Genomic DNA, 18457 nt, shown 5'->3' on the forward strand with positions numbered 1-18457 from the left:
CAACTATCACCACCACCACCACACTACACTAATTCGTTTCGAACTCAACCAGAGTTCATCGTCAGAGCAACAACCGTTCACCATGCTACCACATGTAGATTAACGTATTAACGTACGGTATTTATTTATTTTTATAAAAAAGTAAAATACACATTACAAATTTTCTCATCAGTAGGTTTTAATTTGTAAGATTAATTTTGCTGTCCGTTTGTTACAGAGGAGGACCGGTGCATAGATATTCTGGAGCTCATAGAAATGGATAAATTGCTAAGTTTCCATTCGCACACGCTCACTCTGTACGCTGCCTTATGCTACCAGAGTAATTACAGGTACGGAGAAAATTAATTTAATACGGGATTCGTCATCATGATCATCATTTCAGCCGTAGGACGTCCACTGTTGGATAAAGGCCTCAGCCATAGATCTCCAGTCGCTTCGGTTGGCAGCGGCTTGCATCCACCGTGGACCCGCGGCTCTAACCAGGTCATCCGTCCATCCCGTTGGTGGACGTCCTACGCTGCGCTTGCCGATCCACGGCCTCCACTCGAGATCTTTTCGGCCCCAACGGCCATCTGTTCTTATATATGGTCTGCTCATTGCCACTTCAACGAGCTAATTCGCTTGAATATATCGATGACCCGTACGTATCTCCTCAATTCTGATAATACGGGATTAGATTTGCATTTTAAAGTTGAATATTTCGCAAACGAATCACTTTATAGAAAAATCGTCTTTACCATCCCGAAATGATTTAAAAAAACCTATCCGACTATAACCCACACTAAGAGGTTAGACGAGAAAAAATATCACCCCCACTTAACGTCTATGGGTTGTACCCTAAAACTCTTTATTCTATAATTGTTTTTTTTTTATTCCGCTGGATGGCAAACGAGCAAGTGGGTCTCCTAATGGTAAGAGATCACCACCGCCCATAAACACCTGCAACACCAGGGGTATTGCAGATGCGTTGCCGACCTAGAGGCCTAAGATGGGATACCTCAAGTTCCAGTAATTTCACCGACTGTCTTACTCTCCACGCCGAAACACAAGCACTGCTGCTTCACGGCAGGATTAGCGAGCAAGATGGTGGTAGCAAGCAATCCGGGCGGACCTTGCACAAGGTCCTACCACCTGCGTATATATCTATATATACATATATTCATGCAAAATTACAGCTTTCTACCACGGACAGACCGACATGGTCAAACTGTCAGGATTCCGTTTTTAGCATTTTGGCTATGAAACACTAAAAAAGACACGTTTGTTCTCGAAAGAAACACAAACGATAACATTTCTGTTTCTCTTATTATTAGTTGTGTGGTTTTTAAGTTGTCTGTTTTCTTTTTGTAGGGCCGCCCATGCCCTTTGCCAACATGTGGACCAGAAACAGCTGTTGTACGCGATCCAGTCGCAGTACATGTCCGGGCCGCTCCGGCAGGGCTTCTATGACCTGCTCATTGCGCTGCATTTGGAATCGCACGCTACTACTATGTAAGTTTAGGGTCTGTGCAAGGAATGCACTAAGACGTAAATCGTCACTACTTTAAAAAAAACTCGTACCTCAAAATAGATAATTTTTCTGAGTGAACTTTATGAACATTACGTCAAGGTTTAATTTTGTTGACATATTGATTTTAGATTCGAGATTTTTTCAAAGTAGTGACGAAATGTAAATGGAAGATAAAATGTGAGGGACCAAGTGATAAATCAAGACCAAGTGCTAAGTGCTGTATTCTTTCTTGTCATTCGTACACTGGTGCATTTATCGATAGTAAAATTAAGACTTTGTTTTGTAATTATTGAGTTTTGATTGTGTTACTGTAAATAACATCGTTGCAGAAAATATCATCATCATCATCCCAGCCTATATACGTCTCACTGCTGGGCACAGGCCTCCTCTCAGAACAAGAGGGCTTTTGCAGAAATATACATAATTTTGTATTCAACGCTCTTACGGCGTTTTTTTGTCATTTCAACAAATATTGTTAAAAGACGCGATGCACATAAATGATGTGTTGAGTCAAGTTCCTTTTCGACATCATCAAATGTTTTTCTTTTCTGTAAATTGTGTATTATTTTAAGTTTGATGTCGAAATAAAGTTAACACTGTGTTAACTTTAAATTTCATCATCAAAGTTCAAAGTTCTTGCGACTTGTGCTTCAGTTATGGTAATGATTTTAACTGAACGTTTAAAATGCTCGAATATTGACCCAACACATGACAGGTAAAAGCATCTATTCAAATTAATCGTTTTGTTAATCACTTGCAGGGAAACCTGCAAGAACGAGTTCGTGATCCCCCTGGGGCCAGAGCTGAAGGCGTTGTACGATGAACCAGATATGGGGCACAGTCTGCGATCGTTGCAGTGCGAGAGCGTGCGGCCTCAGATGAAAATGACTGACATCGCGTGAGTACCTATTATAAAATATGTTTCCATGACGGCATTATAAAAACTTTTTTGTATGATAGGGGCAAATGAGCAGAAGGAGCACCTGATGGAAAGTAATCACCGCCGCTTATGAAAAACCCATACTATAAGCTGCATTACAAATGAGTTGCCGGCCCTTTGAGTAACCAACAAAAAGTTGGAACCGCCCGACTTTGTCACTTCAAAGTTCAATATCTCAAAAACGGCTGATTTTGATAAAACATGTCTAAGAACCATTGCTAGAAAACCGGCTTTCAAATAAATAAAAAATGCATTCGAATCGGTCCACCGGTTTAAGAGCGGTGCCACAGACACACACATAGCGGTCAAACTTATAACACCCCTCTTTTTACATCGGGGGTTAAAAAAGTGAGCTCGTTTTTTGAAGATTTAAGAGACGTGTCTCCTAATCTGTTTGCTTCTTAATTATGTTTGATCCAAGTACCATTGTTAAGTCGATTGTTACTTTTAATTGTCGACAGTGAGAACATATCAGAGATCAGCAACTTGTACTCCCCGAACTTCCCCCTGGAGGTGGTCCGCGAGTTCGTGATGCAGGCGCTGGCTGAGGCGGTGGAAACCAACCAGGTGCACAACCGGGACCCTGTGGGGGGCAGCAACGAGAACTTGTTCCTGTGAGTACCGAAACTAAATAAATATCATGGGACACGACACCAATGGGGAATGGATCAAAATTTTAGAAACGCTTGAAACTTTTTTTATCGATAGGAATAACCTTCCTAATTAACAGAAAAAAAAACAGATTTTTAAGTAGCACCAATTAATTTTAAGAAATGAAAGAGTTTTCTTTACCACCAAATTACGATAGTCCGGTTGGTTACGGTTGTTCCATAGCCCAGAACAAAAAAATAAAAATGTGTCTTTGACTCGTTTGTTTTGACAGGTGACACTCTTTATCGGGCCGAATATACTGACATGGAAATACCGACCATGTTTTTCATGTACACGCCCATAGAAATTCACATGAGCTTCTATGGGTGTGTAGATGAAAAAAAGGGTCGGTATTATCCGAGCCGGTAAAGAGTGTCACCTGTCAAAACGATCGAGTCAAAGACGCATTTTTATTTTTTTGTTCTGGGCTATGGACCAACCCGTAACCAACCGGACTATCGTAATTTGGTGGTAAAGAAAACTCTTTCATTTCTTAAAATTAATTGGTGCTACTTAAAAATCTGATATTTTTTTTCTGTTAATTATATAGGTTATTTCTATCGATAAAAAAAGTTGTTTAGGGTTGAAGTAGTTCCAAAAAAATAGAAATTTTGAAGTAAAAAAAAATATAATAAAAATAATACTGATACAAATAGAACATGAGTGGCCGGTAGCGATTTGAAAAAAGAAAGATGCTTCGTAATGACAGTTCCTTTTGACATTATTTTTACGGTTCCGTCCCGCGGCCGCAGTCTCCTCTTAGACCCTGCGTTTCGTTCCAACAAAAGTGTTAAGCGTTTCTGAATTTTTCATCCATTCCCCATTGACCTAGTCCCAAACTAAGCAACTCTTGTACAGCAGCAGTGCTTGCACTGTTGTGTTTCGGCGTGGAGAGTAAGACAGCCGGTGAAATAACTGGCACTTGAGGTATTCCTTTTTGGCCTCTAGGTTGACAACCGCAATCTGCAATACCCAGGTGTTGCAGTTGTCTATGGGTGGAGACCCACTTGCTCGTTGCCATCCAGTCGAATAAAAAAAAAAAAAAAAAAAAAAAACAGTCGCCATGGTCAAAAATATCGGCACATGCACTCTTTTATTAAGGTACAGCGTATACCCGCGGCTTCGCACGCGCAAATCATTAGATACAGCAGTTGAATTGAAATTCCGGGATTTTATTAAATTCTCGTGGGAATTCTCTAAAATTGCATCGTGGTTTTCATTGACGTTATATTATAACAACCATGCCAAATTTCATGACTCTAAACCCAGCGGTTGTTATTTAGAGATTTTATTCCTATCCCGTGGGAATTTCGGGATAAAAAGTAGCCTATGTGTTATTCCAGATGTTCAGCTATATACTCGTACGTACCAAATTTCATGACTCTAAGCCCAGCGGTTGTTATTTCGAAATTTTATCCTTATCCCATGGGAATATCGGGATAAATAGTAGCCTATGTGTTATTCCAGATGTCTAGCTATCTACATACCAAATTTCATGACTAAGCCCAGCGTTTGTTTTTTAGAGATTTTATCCCTATCCCGTACGAATATCGAGATAAAAAGTATCATTTATCACTCATGTATTGTTTCAGACCACTCATCAAACTGGTGGACCGTCTACTCCTGGTGGGTATGATGAGGGACGAAGACGTGGAAAAGCTACTCATCATGATCAACCCTGAGACCTGGGACCCTACCTTCGATAAAGGTAAAAAAATTACAAAATGTCCGTGGCAGCCTATTGGTTTGACCAGTGGTTTTTATTTATTTAATTTTTTAGGGAAGGAAGGATTAAAATTCCAAAACACCTTTTTTATTTTATTATCCTTTATTGTATCCTCCTGCCACCCAGTGTCCTATTGGTCGTATTCTAATTAATGTGACGTTGAACTCTTTCATATGATAAGTGACATAAAGTTTTATGTTCATAAAACAATAATTTGACTTATGATATGATATTTGTTTTTTTTAATATAATAAATAAATAAAAGTTTGCGCAAACGAAATTGCGAGTAAAAGCTAGCATTTTGATAACTGAACTTCTTTTCCGATTGCAGGAAGTAAAGACGAGCACCGTAAAGGCTTGCTCCACATGAAAATGGCGGAAGGGGCGAAACTCCAGATGTGCTATTTGCTACATCACCTGAACGACATACAGCTACGGCACCGCGTCGAATCCATTATCGCATTCGCTCACGACTTCGTGGGTGATTTACAGACTGATCAGTTAAGGTTAGAATGTGTTCTAATTTATTGTATCAGAAGGTACTTAGCGGAGGTCCGTATCAATGAACTACAAACAATTTGCTCACCCGCGACCTTAGGTACGATAACTACATCTATACCACAAGTGTATTCGTGCAGCTCCTCCGCTGTAAGTACAATGTTAGTACTACTTAGTACTATTCTGACAGTGAAAATTAATAAATTATACCTGATGGAAAATGCTTTTACGCGGTATTGTCCCAACCCAAACAATTATCATCACCACCATATTACTAACGAATCAAAGTTAACCAGAGTTCATACTCAGAGCAACACAACCGTTTCTTTCTAGGTTCATCTTGCTATCAGATGCTTGACATGTTTGTTGCAAAGACATAATAAAATATACCTCGTTGAGTTTCTTGCCGGATTCTTCTCAACAGAGGTTTTTCTGAACCGGTGGTAGTTTTTTTTTGACATTCGTAAGTGCTTGTTTTTGCCTAAATTGAATATTTTGACTTTGACTTTGATAGCTATCATAAGGTCGCGTGTGTAATTAATTAGAATACGTTCTATAAGCATTTATACGTAATCGGATCCGATATCGATGTCAGACGTTAATACAATATCAAAGGAAATATAATGTATGACAACTCATTCCCGAGGCTTTGCCCTCTTAGAAAACTCTAAAAAGACTGGCTTCCCATGTTATGGGAAGTTCAAAAAATCTCATCTTGCACCTCTATGACCTTCAAGGAAAGTTTGTGCTAAATTTAGCTCCGGTGATTTGGTATTATGGTTCTTCAGAACGCTCGCAAAAATATTCCTCATCTTTCCACCCTCATCGTATATTTTTAGACGATACCAGGAGATCAAGCAGTCGGATCTACCAAGCGCTGTGGCAGCTAAAAAGACCAGGGAGTTCCGTTGTCCTCCGAGAGAACAGATGAACGCCATTCTCAGTAAGTTACAACCACTTTATGGTTTATTTGTCCGAAGGTGGGAGAGCGAGAGAGATTGCGCAGAGAACTGACTGAAATCGTTTAACTACACGATATTTTGGCTCTTGGTAGACAACTTTAAATACGTCTCTATTCACTGTTCACTCGTCAATTTCATTTGTCTTAAACTTCAATTATTTGAATAGGTATTCAAATGGCCGCATTTACATTCAGCCGAAGTGAGCATGAAACTACCGTGAGACTCACTTATATTTAATGGAATAAACCCCAATTAACTTAATAATTGTTAATTTGTTGTAATTACCCGAAACATGTCGAGCTAAACTCGATTTAAGACGTGAATTGTCCGGGTTTATTTCATTAAACCTAACACGTGATAGTTGGAAACGTCAATCCCACACTTTCACACTTTAGTAACTATATTTTCAGCATTTTAAGCATACTGACGTCCCTTTCAGGCTTCAAGCACATGGAAGAGGAAGACAAGGACAACTGTCCGTGCGGCGAGGACCTGATCTCCCGCATGAACGAGTTCCACGAAGCGCTGATGACGCATGTGTCGCTTAGTGCGCTGCAGGAGCCAGAAGCTGAGGTGAGAGGAACGGGAGATAAGGGAAAGATAAGCAAGAAAGGAACAGAAAGATATTCGTACATGTACGTGAACTCTTTATTGTGCATACGTCAGAAAGTCTCCCATCTCCAAATCCCTGACCTTAAATTGTACTGAAAAGCGCTAGGGTCGGTCAAGTAAGAAACCAACGGGGATCAACAAAAAAGGCTAACCCGAGCCTAGAGCCTAGCGGGAGAATGCATGCTCCTCCCGGCTTTCCAGCAAATCGCTGAAAAGACTATGTGGATAGATAACCAATCCCTCCAACGATCTCCTCCCCGTAGTAAGTTCCAGGGAGTTGGGGACCTGCAGCAAGGTTTTTTAGCTGGTGAGAGTGGCATGTCTGGGCCCTGCCTTCCCTGTCGTCCGTAATGGATTTTTGCCGACTGGAGGTGCTTTATATTAGATGGAGGCAATCTAATATAAAGCACCTCATCCTATCCTACTAATATTATAAATGTGAAAGTTTGTGAAGATGTTTGGAGGTTTGAATGTTTGTTACTCAATCACGCAATAACGGCTCAACGGATTTACATGAAACTTTTACTCGTATATTTAACAGGAATCTACTGAACCCGAAGCGAAGCCCGGCGCCATTGGCAAGATATACACAATCATCAATACCGTCAAGGAACTGGAAGAGGATCCTAAGGTATGTCCTTCATCTTTCGTCTTCGTCGTAATACCAACGTATTACCTATGTAGGTTTTTAGGCGTAGTACATCACAATTGTGGTTAAAATTTTCTTGGTCTCCGCTTGATTTTTTTTTAATTGCAGCCTATCGAAGAACCGCCGCGCAAGTCTCCAGAGGAGAAGTTCCGGAAGGTGCTGATCCAAACCATCGTGTCCTGGGCTGAGGAGTCGCAGATAGAAACACCGAAGCTGGTGCGAGAGATGTTCAGGTGAGCTGGAGAACTTAATTCATTTCTACGCTATACGAACTAGTACATTAACCAAATTGTATCAGTAACTCAAACAGCCGGCCGAAGACCGTGCGGAGTGGCAGTTACTCCACCAACAAGAGCGTAGCTCTTAAGTTCCCACTTTTCCTTCTAAGGTGATGTTTTTGAACTCAACACGTCCCATAAGATCATGTGTAAGACACCTTGTATCATCAAAAAACCTTTTCCCCCAGCCTCCTGGTCCGCCAATATGACTCGGTCGGAGAGCTCATCCGAGCCCTGGAGAAGACTTACGTCATCAATGCGAAGACCAAGCTGGACGTGGCGGAGATGTGGGTGGGGCTCAGTCAGATCAGAGCGCTTCTGCCGGTCCAGATGAGCCAGGAGGAAGAGGAGCTGATGAGGAAGAGGCTCTGGTGAGTAGACCCTAGACCTTGCAGCCAATTCACATGGAGACATCCTTTTGTTTACGGGAACTAAGAAGGGCTAGTTTACTCGTAGTATTTCATATTCCACAAATAAACCATTTAATTTACATTTTAGGTTGAATTTTAGTGTCAATTTTATTTATTTAGACCTCCGACACAAAGTAAGAGGTGTTATATAAGTTTGACGTCAATATCTGTCTATCCGTCTGTCTGTGGCACCGTAGCTTTCGTTCGGATGGACCAATCACGATGTGGTTTTTTTTATGTCAAAGCAAGTTTTCTTGTGGTAGTTTTTAGCTGCTTGATGAAAATCAATTCAGCCGTTTTTGAGATATTGAACTTCGAAATGACAATATCTGGGGTTTTTCAACTTTCGTAATTTGGTCATGTTATTAAAAGTAAAAAGTATTTTTGGTGCTTATCTTAGGTATTATTACTTTACAGGAAACTTGTCAATAACCACACGTTCTTCCAGCATCCAGATTTGATTCGGTAAGTTAAATTTGGGATCCCTTCGACTGCTATAATTTTATAAGTCATAATACTCATAATGTTTGTCATAATTATTGTTAATATTTTTTTTTTCCGATGAAACCATACATTTTACATACATTTTTAAACTGTTATCCTGTAGTACTCTATGGGTTAGGTTCGTTTTATAACAATTCTGAAAATAATTTTTTCAGAGAAAAAAAGAGTTATGACAAACATTAAATTATGAGAAACATTACATTATGACTAACAATTTTCCACCAGTCGATATGGACCCGTTAAATTTAGTACTAACCAGCCTAGATTTCATCATCATCACAATCTCAGGACTACATTACACGTCCTTTTGCTGGATATAAACCTCCTTTCAATACGCGAGGGCTTGTGATGTAGCTCCCATACGAGCCTAGTGTATTATAAACATATCTATCGCCATCTTTGCCTATTTGTATATCGCCTTAATGTTTGTCACTCGTTTAGCACCACCCATGGGACACGTGCAGGGTTGTGGTGGGTTTCTCATGCGAACGCGAGTAACAATCGTCCCCCCAATTCCAATTCTCTATTGAATGACTTCGCTATAATGGCCATTAAAAACGTGCGACTGAGTCATAAATCATTTTAAAGGTACCTCTCGCTCGCACTCACACGCCTTATGGGACTGCCCTAGCGTCACACTACACACATCACTAGGGCAATCCCATAAGGCCTAGAGGCGAGAGGTACCTTTAAAATGATTTACGACTCAGTTCGCACGTCTGTAACGGCCGTAGTATAACAGTTTATGCAGATTTTCTAGCTCCGTTTTTCTTCATAGTAAAGCTCGTGGTGAATTACGCATATAGGCTCCAAAAAATTCAGAACCCCAGGAGAACCCACAGGATCAAACCCACGATCCTCTCGTAGATTCTATAAGGCAAACAATTTCTTCTCCATCTAGAATTAATTTTGAATTACTTTTGGTTTTTAGTTTTGAAATATGTGAACTGCTGAGAAGTGGAATTCGCGTCCATCGTCGGTATTTCCACATCGATATAACAGCGCTCTTTTAGGCTAGAGTGAATAGGCTGTTACAGAACCAGTAAGATACGTTTTTGGCCTCATATGCATTTTTCACCGGGTGTTTGGGTCAATCACATGTCAGTTTTTTTGTAAAAAAGACCTTTTGTCATAATGACAATGACAATGATGATTATGTCCAGGGTGCTCCGCGTGCACGAGAATGTGATGGCGGTGATGATGAATACACTGGGGCGGCGCGCGCAGGCGCAATCTGACGCCGCGCCCGCCTCGCCGCCCACTGCCGAAGACAAGGAGAAGGTAAGGCATTTTATACATACTCATTTTACCCTTATACAATGTGTGGCCCAGAACCGGAGATAATATTAAAAACAGAGGCTCTATAGATCACTGGTAATTGAATCATCATGGTCCCACTTAATTAAAATCAAAACTTAACTTTTGTTTTTTTCTAACAAACTTAATCGTAAATTCAATGTACGCCATCCTAGAACACAACTGACGTCGCCTGTTCCGCTACAACTATCATTTTGCTTTACATTGCTTCTTCGAATAAACTTTAAAGTGTAATAAAAATTAAAAACGATTTATTTTTAAAAGTCGCTGAAGTAATGTTGTTGATGAACTAAAATAATTTCCTTGCTCACCCGCTACCATACGATAGCTAAGCTTATGCAAAATATGCGTGTTCATGCAGTTCCTCCACCTCCACACTGTAAGAACACACACAAATCACACAAACCCATCTATCACCACCACCACACTACACTGACGCGTTTCGAACTCAACCAGAGCTCATCTTCAGAGTGACACAACCGTACACCATGCTACCAGTTGTTAGACTAACGAACCACAACCACCGTTTTAACTTGTCACTGTAACTCCCCAAGTACCCACATACGTTTTATGAAACAAAACAAAACTACCCACAAATTATTAATTAATTTTTTAAACCGTCCTTCAAAACTACCTTGATTTTTATTTATTTACTGTCAAGGCATGTTTTATTAACTACCATTGCTGAAATTAGATCATTCATATGGACCTCATTGATATGGACCTCCGCAAAGTAACACCTGATTCAATAAACCATTTAATGTTGTTGAGTTTGACGAATACGATCTACGTTTTCGAAAAGAGCCGTGGTGGCCTAGTCGTTTGACCTAACGCCTCTCAAACAGAGGGTCGTGGGTTCAAACCCCGGCTCGCACTTTTGAGTTTTTCGAAATTCATGTGCGGAATTACATTTGAAATTTACCACGAGCTTTGCGGTGAAGCGGTGAAGGAAAACATCGTGAGGAAACCTGCACAAACCTGCAAAGCAATTCAATGGTGCGTGTGAAGTTCCCAATCCGCACTGGGTCCGCGTAGGAACTATGGCCCAAGCCCTCTTGTTCTGAGAGGAGGCCTGTGCCCAGCAGTGGGACGTATATAGGCTGGGATGATGGTGATGATGATCTACGTTTTAATTATTTGCCCCTGTTATAGGCTACACACGGTATATCAATTAGTTGTTGCCAGCGACTTCGTCCGCGTAGTATTCATTTATCGTTATCCTGCGGGAACTATGCAATTTTCAGGGATAAAAACTATCCAATGTCCTTCCCCGGGACATTGGATATAGCATAGTCTTTATTCCGGAAAATTGATTAGTTCCCGTGGGATAGTGATAAACGAATTCTGCGCGGTCGGGGTTATTATATTATGAACATTACCAGCCTGTTTAATCGCACCTCTTTCTCAGGATACATCTCACGAGATGGTGGTAGCCTGCTGCCGTTTCCTCTGCTACTTCTGCCGCACGGGCCGCCAGAACCAGAAGGCCATGTTCGACCACTTTGACTTCCTCCTGGAGAACTCTAACATCCTGCTATCGCGGCCTTCTCTAAGAGGCTCGACGCCCCTCGATGTGGCTTATTCCAGTTTGATGGAGAATACTGAGCTGGCTTTGGCTCTAAGGTAAGGTCTTAGAATAGTACAGTAACAGAGGTCAGAATTTTCTGAGCTCAGTCATATATTTAGTTTAAATTTATATAATTCACTTGACTATCTATCTACACAAGCATGACAAAGTAAATGAACATAAATAGAAGATAAAACTTACATAGGTACGGAAACATATTTCATTATAAAATAAAAAGCGAATGTGATTATGAAAAGTTGCCATCCTGGTACATGTTTAATTTTGTAACTATCCTCGTGAAGACCAGTGTCCTTTATAAAGGACACTGGGCTTTTGAACATTAACTTTATGTCAATAACATAAAGTTTAATGTTCATAACTCAAAAATTTGACTGGTTGAAACCAAATTAACCTTTATTAAGTACACCTTCAATTCGGTTCACAGAGAGCACTATCTGGAGAAGATAGCCATCTATCTATCCCGGTGCGGCCTGCAGAGCAACTCGGAGCTCGTGGAGAAAGGGTACCCCGACCTCGGCTGGGATCCAGTGGAGGGAGAGCGGTACCTGGACTTCCTAAGGTTCTGCGTTTGGGTGAGACATCAAACTTTATCTTCATTAGAGCCCGTTCCTACTTGTCGGGTGCCAGATCCGTTTCGTGCCGAATGACAGTTATTTCTATAGAAAATCGGGTCTGGCAAGTGTCATCATCATCATCCCAGCCTATATACGTCCCACTGCTGGACAGGCCTCCTGTCAGAACAAGAGCTTGCTATAGTCCCACGCGGGCCCAGTGCGGATTGGGAACTTCACACGCACCATTGAATTGCTCGCAGGTTTGTGCAGGTTTCCTCACGATGTTTTCCTTCACCGCAAAGCTCGTGTAAATCCAAATGTAATTCCGCACATGAATTTGGAAAAACTCAGTGCGAGCCGGGTTTGAACCCACAACCCTTTTTGAGAGGCGGTAGGTCAAACTAGTGCTTTTTTTTTATTATTTATTTATTTACTAAATTAGCTTCATAGTCGTTTGATATGGTGCGCGACATCTCGTTTAAGTTAAGCGGATCCTGTAATTGGCTCTATGCTGCTATTCCTAATACATAATTGTGTTTTTAGATGTTGGTTCTCCTTAAATAAATAAATAAAATGTTCTGCCACTGGAACATCCGATTAAAATCCGGGCCCGACATCCGACAAGTTGGAACCACCTCTACTCTTTTTGAAGTGCTTTTATGGGAAACTAGCGTTAACCCGATTCTTCGTTCGCGTTAAATTTGAGGAAATGTTTACTTTCAACGATCCCTTTCTTCGTGTTTTGATCCACTTTTCAGTGGATTATTATGAAAATACAAGCATTGACAGACATTGTTTTAGAGAGATGGTGCTGATGCAAAGTTTTCGAATTAAAAAATCATATTTAATAATATTGTTGTGTCTTGTGTAGTGTTGTCTATTGCCTGTGTTGTGAATAAATGTATTGCTTTCTTATTCTTTATTTCTTTTTATATTTCACTCAAATCACGTCTCTTTGTTTAATATATTAACTTCCTATCCCTTTCACACCAGGTTAACGGCGAAAGCGTAGAAGAGAACGCTAATCTAGTGATCCGATTGCTCATCCGTCGGCCGGAGTGCCTCGGACCGGCGCTGCGGGGCGAGGGGGAGGGGCTGCTGAAAGCCATCGTAGACGCCAACAAGATGAGCGAGCGCATCGCCGATAGACGGAAACTGAGGGAGATAGAGCAGGAGGGAGATACCACTGTGAGTTTCGTCATCATATGAACCGTGACAAAAAAACAACAGCGAATCGTTATTCGGTATTTTTTATTCTCGGGCAAATATTATGTTATAAAATAAAGTGTATAGTTGTTTAAGATAGCTCTTTTGTCAACAGTTCAGCCACCCACTACCTGAGTCAGATGAAGACGAAGACTACATAGACACGGGCGCGGCCATCTTGAATTTCTACTGCACGCTCGTTGACTTGCTGGGGCGTTGCGCGCCCGACGCTGGAGTTATCGCTCTGGTTAGTACAAAGTCCAACTTTATACCTGCAAGAAGCTACAAAATACTAAACATAGCTAACACAATAAATATCCATCTTGACTCTAAACTATGCTGAGCCTGTATCCACCTAACTGGCTAAGTACGAGTCCATACGAATGTCCAGTATACTTACCAGAGCCCTTCTTCTAACTGAAATTTACACAATGAGGGCTATCGTTTTTTGTCTTTCTAGATGGCGCCACTGTTGCGTGAGGTTTTTAAGTGTGGCTTTCAAAGTCTGTTATTACGGGCGTGAAAACAAAGTTTAGATTAAAATCATAATACACCTTAAAACCGTACCATAAAAATATCGAGCAACCACAGTGTTGCGTAGTCCCGTTTTGTTCGGAAAAAAAGGGAGGACAAAAGTTTCCGAAAGATAAAACTGTCTCAAAACACAGACATTCATTGCCCCGTAACGCATAATTGCCATAATTAATTTCAGGTAACGCAAAATATTCACAACATTATTCTAATTATAAATTTACCCGCGTAGCTCACCCAAAAACTATGAGATTTGACATTTCGGAGACCTCACGCTACACTAGCGCCTCTAACGGCGAATTCATACGCGATAGCCCTCATTCTACCATATTGCCATCTTAAAACAAAAGGCGGTATCTCAAAAAAAACATTAGTGTCAGAGATAAGGGCAAGGATCAATTTTCATAAATTTCTGTATGGTCAAAGACGCGGGCAAAGGTTTATGAAACAGTCTATAATTATTTAAGTGCAAGCCATGTTGTTTTTTAACAGGGCAAGAACGAGTCGCTCCGCGCGCGTGCCATCTTGCGGTCACTGGTGCCGTTGGAAGACTTACAGGGTGTGCTGAGTCTGAGGTTCACGCTCAACAACCCCGCGGCAGGGGAGGAGAGGCCCAAGTCTGGTGAGGGACTGGTTAAATACCCCTGTTTTGAGTGAGGTCGCTTTCGACCTCATAAACGTAGCCGCTGTAGCAAAAGATAAATTACTGTTATTAACCCTTAACACGAGTTCAAACCCCGGCTCGCACCTCTGAGTTTTTCGAAATTCATGTGCGGAATTACATTTGAAATTTACCAAGAGCTTTGCGGTGAAAGAAAACATCATGAGGAAACCTGCTTAAACCTGCGAAGCAATTCAATGGTGCGTGTGAAGTTTTCAATCCGCACTGGGCCCGCGTGGGAACTATGGCCCAAGCCCTCTTGTTCTGAGAGGAGGCCTGTGCCCAGCAGTGGGACGTATAAAGGCTGGGATGGATGGATGGACGAGTAAGGCTCCATTAATTGGAACATACTACTATATAATCAAAAGCAGCCGTCGAATACATACCTATACCTGTAGTATATTTTTAAAGCTAGTCGTATTTGCAATAATTGCAATGAATATTGTGACGTTTTGTAAAAGCAATAAGGTTGAATTTCCAAAGCAGTGCATGTGGTCGGTAAATCACCTCTACCTTTTTAAGGGTTAAGTGAGTTTTTAAGGCCTAGTGATGAATAGTTCTTGAATTTGAAATAAGAAATTACGACATGAAGTTCTGTAGAATAAACAAAAATTATGAAACAATTATGCTACAATTTAATAATCGGTGATTTAAAAATACTTGATTCATTCGTTCCATGAAATGAATAGTCCATGAAATGAAAATATGGGAAACGTTGACTTTGAACTGATATTCGGTGAAACGCTTTTCGACGATTTAAGGATACCTAAACCTCAATTTTATCATACGAGTAAAAACATAAAAAGTCTCAAATGAAACATTGCAATTTATCGAAAACTTGGAAATAAACCACAGATATTAAAAATAACTCTCTTTTTGGGTGACACTCTTTCCTGGCCCGGATAATACCGGCATGGTAATACTGACCCTGCTTTTCGTGTATACGCCCATAGAAACTAACATGAGCTTCAAAGAGTGTCACCCGTTTTCTTTTCAGTTTTTTTTTTAACTACAGTGTAGTCCGCTTAGTACGACTTCGCATGTAACAACCATCTGTTTTTAGCGACGTAAGTACATAATATAGGCATATGTTTGGTTTTATTTTGAGCCACTATGAAAGTATATCCGCTCGTTTAGTACGGCGTCCGGTTAGTACGACGTAAAAACACCGGTCCCTTGGCCGTCGTTATAACCGGATTCAACTGTATTTTTTTCCCTGTAGATATGCCATCAGGCCTAATCCCAGGACACAAGCAGAGCGTGGTGCTATTTCTGGAGCGTGTGTACGGAATTGAGACCCAGGAGCTGTTCTACAGGCTGCTGGAAGAAGCTTTCCTGCCTGACTTGCGGGCTGCCACCATGCTGGATAGGGTAAGGATTGAATTTAAAAAAAAAGAATAATCAACATTAGGATGATGATGGCTTTCAACTTCGTGGAATCCGTAATTAAATGACGGCTCCTTTATATCCCGATATTGCCACGGAATCAGGATAAAATTTCGAAATCTAAACCGCTGGGTTTAAATTCATGGAATTTGGCACGGTTGTTTTTAATGCAACGTCGATGAAAAATACGACCTAATTTTCGGGAATTCCATGGGGATTTGGTAAAATCCTTCTTTTCTCGGTTCTGTTCGGTTCGGTTCTAAATTCTAATGGTTCAAACCAAGGACGTTACGGAGCTCCGATTCCGTTTCCGTTAAGTCTTAACTTCCGTTTGATATTAAACACCCGTTTCGGTTCCGGTACCGTTATTTTAACGAAAGTTATATCGGATGTCAATGCTTACCGCGGCGACTGGACATGAGCGGCGTACATCAAAAACAAACAGAAGGCTAATTATGTAACGTTTCTGACAAACGTTTGTATACAAAAACTGTCATTAGATTGTGATCGCGAGTGTCAGAAACATTACACAATAGACCCTCATCTACCTATCACTCAGGCTCCAATTCTGGTTCCGGTTCCGTTTTCGGGTCCGATTCCGTTTCCGTTTCTGGTTCCGATAAACTAAATTGAAAACATTTGGTTCTGCTTTCGGTTCCGATAAAACCACATCCGTTACATTCCTGGTTTAAACGTACGATGTTGCCGGCATACACTAGTTTTTCTGATTGTGTTTCGTAGAACGACGGCTGCGAATCTGACATGGCGCTGTCAATGAACCGCTACATCGGCAACTCCATCCTGCCGCTGCTCATCAAGCACGCTAACTTCTACAACGAAGCGGAGAACTACGCCAGTCTGTTGGATGCAACGCTACACACTGTATACAGGCGAGTATATTCACTATTAAATAGTAAGATAAACGTCCGAGTGCTCGATACGCTGATGCCCAATAGACGACACCCTGCTGTCATCATTACTAATGGCATAAGATTCAAGATGACATCTATTGGGACAGTGAGAAGCACTCGTACGTTTACCTTATACAAGGTGATAGATAAATAAAGGAAAACCTGAAAGTTGTTTCATTAGTTTAATCGAGAGTGGAATCGATTACACTAATTTGAAGTAGAATTTTTAATGAAACCGCTTTTTCACTTTGTCCTCTCTAAAACTTATAAAAGCAAAATTATACACCAGTTAAATAAGGAACCATTTGGCGTATTATGTGGATAATTTCTAATTATTTAAAACTGGTCATATCTCTGTCCGTATTAATTTTCTTTTACAAGCTGCGAAACGCAATATGCAAGTACGAATATTAAGAGTACAGCTACCTAGAAATCGAATAGAATTATGAATTTAGCATAACTTCTTAGCTACGGTATTATAATAACTAAATCCATAGCCTCGTAACGCCCAGCGTACTAAATTTAGTAGGTACATACGCGAAAGCAATAAATGACAACTTTTCTTGATTAATAATGTGTTTCAAATTATGATAATGGTATTTGACGTGAGCCTTACGAACATAGAATATAAATGTATCGTATTGGCATTTGCAAAGCACCAGTGTCATAGCAAGTTGAAAAAACCCCAGCCTCCGGAAACAGGACAGAAAGACTGCTTAAACCGCACCAACTTCCCACTTTTTTGATCCCGTTTGTACTAAATACTCGTAAATCACGATTCTTTCCCGTAGTTTGGTTAATAACAAAACTGTGTAGTATATCTTTGTAGCGGTCCGAGGGTCACCAACGGTGCTGGCTGAAAATCAGCGCTGGGGTGTTTATTATTAACGCTTCAGCATTATGCTGAGCCAGTGTCCGATTAACAACCGCAATGACACATACTTTCCTACGTGTTTTCTATTTGTACTTAATACTATTGTTGTGTCTTGTGTTGTGAATAAATGTATTTTCATTCTTTCTTTAAGTTTTAAACCTGTCTAGTTTGTTTACAGGTTGTCAAAGAACCGCATGCTGACGAAAGGACAGCGCGAAGCCGTATCAGATTTCTTAGTGGCGCTTACATCCGCTATGCAGCCTTCGATGTTGCTCAAACTGCTGCGGAAACTGACTGTCGATGTGTCGCGGCTCTCCGAGTATACTACTGTAGCTTTGAGGGTAAGAACAGCCATACTAAAGCCATGCTATACCGCGCATTTATCGTGAGTCCTCGCGTACTTTTTATAGAACAAATTAACACTAAGAATAAAGAAAACCGGCCAAGAGCGTGTCTGACACGCCCAAAATAGGGTTCCGTAGCCATTACGAAAAAATTAAGTAATATTTTTCTAAGGATTTCATAGTTTATACGGAATCTTCCAAGTTTAGGTATATTTTATACCTTAGGCTGCTATTAACTCTTAAACTACTAATAATTCTCAAGCAAACTTAGCCGTTATAGTTTTCCTTGTAAGTTTGATATACTTACTACCACTGCGAATTTTTTCAAATTTTTCCACCCACCGG

General features: G+C 40.7%; 1 protein-coding gene across 1 annotated transcript in view; it reads left to right on the top strand.

Moving 5' to 3' along the window:
* The window catches only part of RyR (Ryanodine receptor), a 206817-nt gene that overhangs the window by 125181 nt on the left and 63179 nt on the right, over positions 1 to 18457 (top strand). Inside the window, 21 exon segments of the mRNA XM_074109940.1 lie at positions 218 to 329; positions 1351 to 1491; positions 2271 to 2408; positions 2912 to 3064; positions 4694 to 4809; positions 5159 to 5333; positions 6165 to 6268; positions 6727 to 6860; positions 7441 to 7530; positions 7657 to 7781; positions 8015 to 8197; positions 8654 to 8701; positions 9904 to 10021; positions 11466 to 11680; positions 12070 to 12217; positions 13193 to 13387; positions 13521 to 13652; positions 14429 to 14558; positions 15820 to 15968; positions 16725 to 16873; positions 17947 to 18109. Of these exon segments, the coding sequence (XP_073966041.1) occupies positions 218 to 329; positions 1351 to 1491; positions 2271 to 2408; positions 2912 to 3064; positions 4694 to 4809; positions 5159 to 5333; positions 6165 to 6268; positions 6727 to 6860; positions 7441 to 7530; positions 7657 to 7781; positions 8015 to 8197; positions 8654 to 8701; positions 9904 to 10021; positions 11466 to 11680; positions 12070 to 12217; positions 13193 to 13387; positions 13521 to 13652; positions 14429 to 14558; positions 15820 to 15968; positions 16725 to 16873; positions 17947 to 18109 (2918 nt within the window).

This window comes from Choristoneura fumiferana, chromosome 29 (genome assembly GCF_025370935.1).
Source record: "Choristoneura fumiferana chromosome 29, NRCan_CFum_1, whole genome shotgun sequence".
In the NCBI taxonomy this organism is placed as follows: Eukaryota; Metazoa; Arthropoda; class Insecta; order Lepidoptera; family Tortricidae; genus Choristoneura; species Choristoneura fumiferana.